This window comes from Neolamprologus brichardi, chromosome 12, assembly GCF_056152115.1.
Source record: "Neolamprologus brichardi isolate AB-2024 chromosome 12, ASM5615211v1, whole genome shotgun sequence".
NCBI classification, from domain to species: domain Eukaryota; kingdom Metazoa; phylum Chordata; class Actinopteri; order Cichliformes; family Cichlidae; genus Neolamprologus; species Neolamprologus brichardi.
The window spans coordinates 9,305,605-9,315,277 of record NC_142115.1 but is presented as its reverse complement, the minus strand read 5'-3'; the positions used below and the strand labels follow the sequence as shown (position 1 = coordinate 9,315,277).

The following is a 9,673-nucleotide window of genomic DNA, read 5'->3' as shown; positions in this document are numbered from 1 at the left end:
GCTTTGATAGTATCCAAGTCACAGGTTACCTGCATTAACTGACAATCCTCCCATGCTAGTCAAACAGCAGGCTGTGGCTTCAATGAGTGTGGCTGGGTTGTAACACCCCCTCCTTAAAAATCAAAGTTACACGTTGACATTGCAAATGATTCTGAAAAGAGAAAACAAAAAAGCCATAACAGAAGGCAACATTAAAAAGCCACCACACAACCTGGCCCACAAACGAGCAGACACCCACCCCTCTACCAAATCCAATTTTCCTATTCTTAAAACTCCAAATTAAGGAGGGATGAGAGGTAAAAGTGGATGGTAGCAGGTATAGTATACATACATTTACCAGTTAAACACATATTACGCCACAAGACTAGTTCAGCCATGTGCCCAGTAAGGCCACGAACCCACAAGACAAATATAATGATGATGAACCAGCCACAGAGTTTATGCTCCCCAGTCCTAGTTATTTGGTGAAAGTTGATCTTAACCCTAGTCTTCAAATCGATACATCTGCACCGGCTTTTTAGTGCCAGTGCAGATAGTTCATCACTAAAGAGAAAGAGAAAGCATAGTTGGTCTCCAATTTAGATCAACCACTTAAGCCTACAAAAGGGAATACATGGCTCAGAGACTCATGTGGCTTTACTCACCAAAAGCACACATGAAATCGTAAATTCATGTTCAACCCCTCCCTGACTGATGCCACCAATCCCACCTTTTCCTCACCAACTGGTCTCAATCAGTCTGACTTGGCCCCCAACTCTCCACCCCACTCTCACTCAGCAACAGGTCTCCACAGAGCTGCGTTCTCAGCCCCCTATTTTATGCCCTGTTCACATATGACTCTACATCATCCCACTCAACCAACATCATCCTTAAGTATTCCAATGGTTGGGCTCATCATCAAAAAAAAAAGTGTATGTTTCTGTTCTCTGTCCTGTGTACTGTTTGTTTGTATATGTGTCTTTCTGGCTGCTGTCACAACCAAATTTCCCCGTGTGGAACAATTAAAGGATTATTCTATTCTATTCCCCCCCCCCCTCCTTGTCTGGGGATGACGGGGATGACCCGCCAATTTCCGGGGGTGAGGTCACTGAGGCAGTTAAACAACTCCTTGATGGCAGAGCCCCTGGTGTGGATGAGGTCCGCCCCGAGTTCCTGAAGGCTCTGGATGTTGTAGGGCTGTCCTGGTTGACACACCTCTACAATGTTGTGTGGAGATCAGGGGCAGTAGAGAAGGGGGACCGGAGGGTGTGTTCTAACTACAGGGGGATCACACTCCTCAGCCTCCCTGGGAAAGTCTATGCCAGGGTGCTGGAAAGGAGATTTTGTCTGTTAGTCAAACCTCGGATAAAGGAGGAACAATGCAGTTTTTGTCCTGGTCGTGGAACACTGGACCAGCTGTTTATCCTGTCAAGAAGACTTAAGGGTGAATGGGTGTTTGCCCAATCAGTCTACATGTGTTTTGTGGACTTGGAGAAGGCATTCGACTGTGTCCCTCGGGGTGTCCTGTGGGAAGTGCTGTGGGAGTATGGGGTGTCTGGCCCATTGCTATTTCACTGAGGGAAAAGGGAAAGAATGTTAGCCAATGGAAGAGGAAAGGGATCAAACTTAGTAGATATAATGTAATAAAAAGTTCAAAACATATAGTTTATTTATGATGTTTCACTTAGTGATGGTGACATGGCAACAGAGTGAGATATAAGGTATCAAGAAAGTTTCAACCCAATAAGATGAAGAAAATGCATATGGAATTATTATAGTAAATAAGCAACACGTGAAGGTAAGATGTGCAGTGGAATTGTTAGATTTTCTTTTTAGGGGGAAAGAAGTGCAATTAGGTGCAAGTATTCTATTCAATAAAGTTAATGTCCACAGGGCATGGTCCAGTGCTATTTTGCTAACACAGGTGTACAAGTGTGTGTGCTCTGGATTCAGGAACAGAAGTATAGAGCTTTACTCCTCCATTCAACAATTGGTATGCCGATTACATCGAGAGGGAGAGAGGTCCCCGCAGTCTGCAAGCCAATGAAGTAACCATTCCAGGCCAGAAGGTGGCGCTTGTCAAAGGTGTCTGGCACTCATGCTATGAAACGGTGTACTCTTGGGGCATGCAAGAGGCATACGCTTGTTTTTCTTTTATTGTTCTTCTGTGAACCATAGTGGAGACATGGATGTTAGTGTAAATTCCTATTGTACCGTGTTGGATAAAAGAAGCCAATCTAAATTCCTTTGCTACACTCGCAGGAAAGATGGAATGCTTAGTGTCTGGTGAGTCAGATGTTGTTATTATCCGGAGTTCATTTGAAATTTAAATCTTTTTTATTCGGAAAAATACGTTTGTGGTTGGACATAAGCTAGGAGGAAAGGGAATTATTAGTAGTTTGTTGATGTTATGGCCTTTCTCCCGGTGGTATAAAATTTAGTTTTAACTGACAGTGAAAGTCTGACGGTGAGCGCATTAGTTTAGGCCAGACGTTCCCAAAGTGTGGGGCCCGCCCCCTAGGGGGGGGCGCAGAGCCATTGGGGGGGGGGGGGGGGGGCGCGGCAAGAAAAGGGAAAAAAAAACAACAACAACAACGCTTGGACACTGCTAGCACGGGCGCCCACGCAAACGCAAAGCAGGAGATGAAGCATAGCTGAATATGTTTCCAAACCAACTTCATTCTAAGCCAAAGACTAGAAAATATGGTGAAGCATATCTTCCCTTTGGTTTCACCTGCACAAGTGCCGAGGTAGGTCTCCCTGCAGAATTGGTTTTCCCTTCGTTGGGAGCAGCGCTGGGCTGTTTAAATCACGGACAAACAGTATCCCACATTCTTGATTTGTAGTTCACAAACACTTGTTGTAATGACTAACTACTCCTGACATTTTGGAAATGTTAGCTCTTTATACAGTAAAGTTACAGCGGGATACAAATAACATCAGGTCGTTCCTGCCACAATTTGTTCTCTCGGTTCAAATCACGGACAAACAGCATCCAACAGTTGTTTATGTTTTTGAACCCATTTTGCAGAGGGATTTTTTGAAAAATGTATTGATAGCAATGTTGAACATTATTACACAGGAAAAAAAATAACTACATGTAAAATAATTACACCATGAGGCCTCTGCCTTTCTAAATGGAGGGACAGTAACTGTGTGTATATGTAAGTGTGTAAAACCTGCAGATAGTCAGATTAACAGTATTTCGTCTCTATCTGCCATTCTGCAATTCATCTCATGTAAACAATAACGTGCACACAGCGTGACGTGAAAAAAGGCACATACCTTTGACGTTGCGTGACGAACTCTGTATTCCTCGTCCACACGTAACCACAAAAAAGGAGTTTTAAAAAATCTCCGTTCTCGGTGATTCGAAACGCCGTTTACGTGGACGAAACAGCTGCGTGTTCAAAAATATCCGTGTAGGTGTGGACATAGCGTAAAAGAGTTAGTAGTTTATTTTCTTACTACCTGTAATTTATTGCAGATTACTTGTATTTGCTTAATTGTTTACTAAATGTTTGAGGTGTAAAATAAACCGCAATGGAGCAAAATATGGGTCTGTGTGGTTGGAGGATGTGTTCGTGCGCGCGCGCGCGAGGGGGGGGCGCGAACATTTTTCTTGTAAAACAAGGGGGGCCCAGCAAAAAAAGTTTGAGAACCACTGGTTTAGGCACACATGCGCACTAAAACATCGTGTGCTGTAGTCTGACAGATGCTGCAAATGTCTGGAGTGTGGAGTACACTAAGGACAGCCTGAAGCACCTTGTAAGTATTCTGGGTTTCTTCTCATTCACTCAGTATACTGTCATAATTTCTGTCTTCCCTGTGTGTTCAGGGGCAGCGGTTTGCCTTAAAATCTACAGAGGATTATGTCTTAAAACTCAGGTGAGACCACACTGTCAACTCCTGCATGCATCACTTCTTGCATGGGACTATAAAAAGCTGTGGTCAGGTAAGTGAGGCTGAATATATCTCTATTTTCCTCAGGGCATCCTGCAATAGTGGAGATGTGTCTGTTACCGTGCATGAGGTTGGTGCAGAGCTGCGTTTGGGATCCAGTCCAGGAGACCTGAGTGTAACCCTGTCCAGACTGGAAGGTCCACAGGCCACAGACAAGTTGAGGGAGCTGCTGTTCACGATGGCTGACAGCCTCACACAGCTTGACAGTGAATTCACTTTGTAGTTGTGACTCTCATTTTATGCAGCATTAAAACTAACTTGCCTTTAGATCAGTACTGACTGTAACATGTCCCCTCACAGGTGGGCCCTCAAGTGGACCCCCCTCAGCCAGTCCAGTGAAAAATTATCAAAGACGGCCCACAGGTATACATTTGTGAAATGGCTCTTGGCTTCAAATAACCACCATGACATTGGCCAAACTCCAATACCAAGGATTCAAAATCTAAATGTGATGTCACACTGGCTGTGGCCAACTTTTCTATACAACCTAATGGATGTTTGCTCATAAATGATTCCATTGATGCATGCTTTCAGTCAGGAATGTAAAGCAGGACACTCTGCAGGTTAGAAACATGATTAAACCACAACAGAAGCTTCCCGTATGTGTAATCCAATATGGTTATGGTAGCTGACGTTGGCTTGGATCAGGAGATGCTGCTCTTTATTTTCATGTGTAAAATTAAATTACAAGAGGCTGTACAGTGGATCATGTTGTGATCTGTTGTGAAATCCATAATTTTTTGCTACAACCAAAATACCTGGGAAATGTCAAATGGGTATATCCTTTGGAAAGACAATGGAAATTACCAGAAGGAAAGTAAGATTTTTGGGCTACAGGTGTACCTGTTAATAGTGGATCATATTAGAAGTGTCCCTTGTTCTCCGTCATGAATAAGAAAAGCTTTATTCATCCCAAAGGGAAACTCATATGATGAGGAAGAAGTAAGGGAAAAAATAAAACAAAACCAAATAAACAATGGTTGCAGTGGACATCTGTAAACAGTTTCAAACACTCACTTTGACTGTACTACAAAGATTTATTCGCCATTATGCCTTGACTGGAGTAGTTGTTCTGCATGTTTTGTGAAACTGGCCCACTGGTACACAACCCCAACACATAGATGTGTTGGGGTTGTGTACCAAGTGTGGACTACCAGTCACAATAAACTTTAATCTTGAAAGAGGCTCAAATTTTCTTTAACATCATAACAAATGATAATGAATAAGCATTTATTTTCAGCTGTAATGCAATCTCTTCTAAATATATTAAAACTGTTTTAAGTGATTTTAAAATGGGATTTTCTTAGTGTTGGGTAATTTTGAGGTAAGTACTGAATACAATAATGATCTTATATCCAGTGCTTATATGTACATTGAAGTATTCCATCTTTTTCAGTAAAAGGAGACATGTAAATGTCATGCTTAAATAAGGTAATTAACATTAAACGTTTTCATTAATGCAAAACTGTTCTCCTTTAGAGTTTGAGCCCTGGCAGGAGCAGAGCAGCACTCCAGCAATGACCATGAAGAGAAGACTTCCGGGGTCCTCACTCATCAACCCAGGGGTTAAAAAGTATGGTGTCTCTTACAGGACTTCAATAGAGCAGTGATGCTACTGATGTGAGTGAAAACAAGCCACTGTCCATGTGTGTTTGCAGAAAGCAGCAAGCGACTGGCGTTGCCTTTGATGATGCAGATGAAGACTGATCTTCCTTCTTGTACTCGTAGTCCTGCTGTGCAGCCAGAGATGAATGATCTTTTAATCCACTAACAGAACATGAAAACCTCAGTGCATATTTATGGGATCAAAGCTTAAACTTTAACTGCTTTTTATAAAACACTGACTTTTAATAGTTGTCTCCAATAAATGATTGAATGATAATTTGTAATAAAATGACATAAGAAACACATTTGCACACTTTTAATTTCCCCCCTTTTCAGGACTTGTTCTTATATTGTGCTTTTCTACTCTGAGAACAGCACTTTACACAACTTGCCTTATTCTCACAAGCACTTGTTTTGCTGTGCAAGTGCTTCTAACATTCACACTCAAATGCATTGGAGAGCAACTTGGGGTTAGTATCATGCCCAAGGATGCAGACAGGGGTCAAACCACCAGCCTTCAATTTAATAGGTGATCTGCTCTACTTCCTGAGCTACTGCCAGCCAACACATCCAAGCTGCTTTCTTGTCCACTTTGTTTGATAAGATGTAGCATTCAACTCGATTTAAGTTATTGCTGTTTGTGCTGGGTGTTATCTAGGGAGGAAAGTTCCCAGTAGATGTCCTATTGAGAGTGCTGTAACTAAGATTAAGAATATACTTAATCCAGTGTTATTATCTTTGTGGAGAGCAAGCTACCTGAACTACTTCCACAGAAGTCGATTGTCTTTTTAATAGGATTTTCACTGCATATTACTCTGGATAAGGTAGCTCTCCTGAAAAAGCCTTAAATCAGAAGTACTTGACATCCTGGAAATAACTCTAATGCACATCTTAAAGCAGATGATGTGTAAGCTGCAGAGGAAATGGCATCTTGCTGCTTTAGAAGATTTCCATTTAGCCTCAAAAAATAGTTTGTAGCATTAACAAAAGCAAAAAATCCATCACTTGACCCAGGTGTCCTACGTACAGTTATGTACAACATAACAGTGTGTTAAAAACAGGAAAAGGTCCATGTTGTGCTATGCAAATTCAATCTCAAATGAAATCATGAACAATTATTTCTTTTCTTTATTTTTACTAAAAATATTAGGTTGTTCCAAAAAAAAAAAAAAAAAAATAGCAGTGTGTATTTTCATTTACAAACTGGAATATTTACAGTCAACTAGCATTTGACACCTGCAAACAGAAGTTGCAGCCCAGGCTAACTGGACCAAATTCCACAGATTTTTTGTATTCTTGGGTTTTGCGTCAAAAACAGAATTTTTGAGGTCACACCACAAATTTTCAATCAGATTGAGGTCCAGGGATTGGGCTGGGCTCTTTTTGGTCTGCAACCAGGATGTTACCTGCTCGCTGGTGTGTTTGGGGTCATTGTTCTGCTGAAACACCCATTTTAGGGGCATTTCTTTCTCCGCGTAAGGCAAAAAACAAAACAAACCAACAAATTATATTACGTTTGAAAAATATGTTAAAAGTTTTGATCAAGTACCTAAAAATACTCTTCCAGTATTTTTAGGTACTGAAACTGGTCCATGGTGCCTGTTATGTGATAAATGGGCCCCACTCCAAAGTATGCGAAACATCCCCAAATCATTATGCTTGCACCTCCTTGTTTTACGGTCTTCACAGTGTACTTTGGCTTGTATTCAGTGTTTGGGGGTCGTCTCACAAACTGTCTGCAATCTTCAGACCCAATAAGAACAATCTTGCTTTCATCTGTCCATAGAATATTGTGCTCTTCTCTTTGGGCCAGTCAATGTGTTCTTTGGCAAACTGTAACCTTTTCAATACTTTTTATGAGGTTTCTTGGAAATAATTTGGCTTCACAAAGGGATCCTCTGATTGTTAAAGTACTCACAGGTAAATGGAGATCTTCTTTGATCTCTCTGGAGCTGATCATTGGATGCTTCTTTGCCATTCTTGTTATTCTATCATCTAGGCAGATTCCTTTTTCTTTTTCTTTCCCATTTCAAAGCATTTGAAATCTTTTTAGCTGAGCAGCCAATTATTTCCCCCTCTCCAATCAACTTTTGATTAAAGTTCTTTCTCCCCCACTGCAATGTCTGGAACAACTCATTTTACTCACTGAGCAAGGGCTAAAACCAGCAGGTACAACAGCTGCTGCCTTCCTTCCTTAAATAAGGGCCTTAATTGACACCCATTTCTTCACAGCTTGAATGACCTGAAATCCACACTGCTATTACACAACACATGAGTCAATTACCCCCAATTAGCAGCATGCGTGTCATGTGTGTTAAGTCTGTTGGTTGGCCATTACTCTGCTACACCTAGTCATGAATTTGTTCCCATGTTGTGTATCATCATTTTGCCAAAAGCAGTATTTAAACACATTAGTAATGTAAGACTGCTATAATTTTATTCTGTAATTATACCTTCCTTTTATGTGAAAAATTCTTCAAAGAGGAAAATCTGCAGTGAAATAGTTTAAATGAAGATCAAGTAATTAAACTAATTGTTATTGTTATTTTACATGTAAAATAACAACTGGTTAGTTAAAAGAATAATAGACAAACTTTTTCACAATTGTTTTGGAGAATGCTGATTAAATAATGACAAAATGTTAGCCTGTTTACAATGCCAGTAGCAGTTTATAAAAAGTTAAAATTAATATTGAGATTAATTTAGTTAACCTTATTGGTGCAGCCTGGTTCTGCTGGAAGTTTCTTCCTTTTAAAAGGGAGTTTTTCTTCTTTCGCCAAAAGCATTTCCTCATAGGGGTGGGGTTTTCTCTGTACAATACTCTGTAGTATTTTAGGGCCTTTTCCCGACAATATAAAGTGCTTTTAGGTGATTGTTGTTGTGGTGGCTTTAAGTGTGAATAATAGATAAAAAGTGCATAGAATAAAGTCATGTGTCTTTTAGGTGCTTAGTAACAATGACAAATGGTTCTAGTTCTTATATAGTGTTTTTTTTTTAACTTTACCTGACCACTCAAAGCACTTAACAAAATGATTAATAAAAAAAAAAGTTGTTGTGTATTTATGGGGCGATTGTGGGCTCAAGAGTTGGTAGTTCGTCTTGTAATCGGAAGGTTGCCGGTTCGAGCCCCGGCTCCGACAGTCTCGGTCGTTGTGTCCTTGGGCAAGACACTTCACCCGTTGCCTACTGATGGTGGTCAGAGGGCCCGGTGGCGCTAGTATCCGGCAGCCTCGCCTCTGTCAGCGCGCACCAGGGCAGCTGTGGCTACAATGTAGCTTGCCATCACCAGTGTGTGAATGGGTGGATGACTGAAAGTAGTGTAAAGTGCTTTGGGTTCAATAGGGACTAAGTAAAACGCTATACAAATACAGGCCATTTACCATATATAGATTCATTATCAGAAGAAAACCAGTTTATGTAATGACATGCAAAAGGACAATTATACACACAGAAACTATACAAAATAAGCAGCTAGGGCAGCCATTTTATCTTTAGGTTTTTTAGCATTGCCACGACGTCCACGTCCGCGTCCACGTCCTCCTCTTCTCCCACCCCCACCACGATGCATGGAATGCCGCATGGTGGCATGCTTGAGCTCCACCAAATCCTGAAACACTGGATCACAAAAAACACAGCCAGTGTGTTGGGTCTCACTGGCAGGAAGAGGAGTGCGAGTCTTGTTAAAGTCCACTGCAACCAGAGAGGCATCACAGACATCACAGCTCTCCTGAGCAACCTGAGAAAAAAGCATTAACAAAAATAAATAAATCAAGGAACTGGGGTACTGTTTCATACTTTCTTCGGTTTCAGTAATGCTATAGATCAAAGATGCTTGTATGGAAAAAACTGAAAATATCTCAGTTTGACCTTTCTGTGAGCAGGTTGCATGCTCTCTGTACTTACAATGGGCTTTCTCCCACAGACAAACAACATGGGTATTACGAAATGACGATTCTACCTTGGCAGTAGGTGAGGATACAATGGCAATAAAGAGTGTAAGTGCATAGAATGAAGTGCTGTATGAATATGTGAGAAAGGTTGAACGTTACTGTTTGTAGTATAGAGTGTGGTCAGTTTGAAAACATCTATATATGCCAGTCCATAATAGACAATAATAAAGTAAGAC

General features: G+C 41.0%; 2 protein-coding genes across 4 annotated transcripts in view; one reads left to right on the top strand and one right to left on the bottom strand.

Annotated features, from left to right (window-relative positions):
• The first annotated feature begins 2,087 nt into the window (after positions 1-2,087).
• paxx (PAXX non-homologous end joining factor) lies at positions 2,088-5,850 on the top strand. The gene is made up of 7 exons (XM_035910653.2): positions 2,088-2,265; positions 3,687-3,747; positions 3,818-3,867; positions 3,970-4,148; positions 4,243-4,305; positions 5,422-5,515; positions 5,601-5,850. Exons 1-7 carry the CDS (start codon positions 2,165-2,167, stop codon positions 5,647-5,649), a joined length of 597 nt encoding a protein of 198 aa, XP_035766546.2. The 5' UTR covers positions 2,088-2,164; the 3' UTR covers positions 5,650-5,850.
• Positions 5,230-9,673, bottom strand: part of top3b (DNA topoisomerase III beta) — a 31,048-nt gene continuing 26,604 nt past the window's right edge. For all 3 annotated transcript variants that reach the window (XM_006797581.3, XM_035910644.2, XM_087848992.1), the window contains exon 18: positions 5,230-9,283. In XM_006797581.3, the coding sequence (XP_006797644.1) occupies positions 9,002-9,283 (282 nt within the window). In that variant the 3' untranslated portion in view covers positions 5,230-9,001. The remainder of the gene's footprint in view (positions 9,284-9,673) is intronic.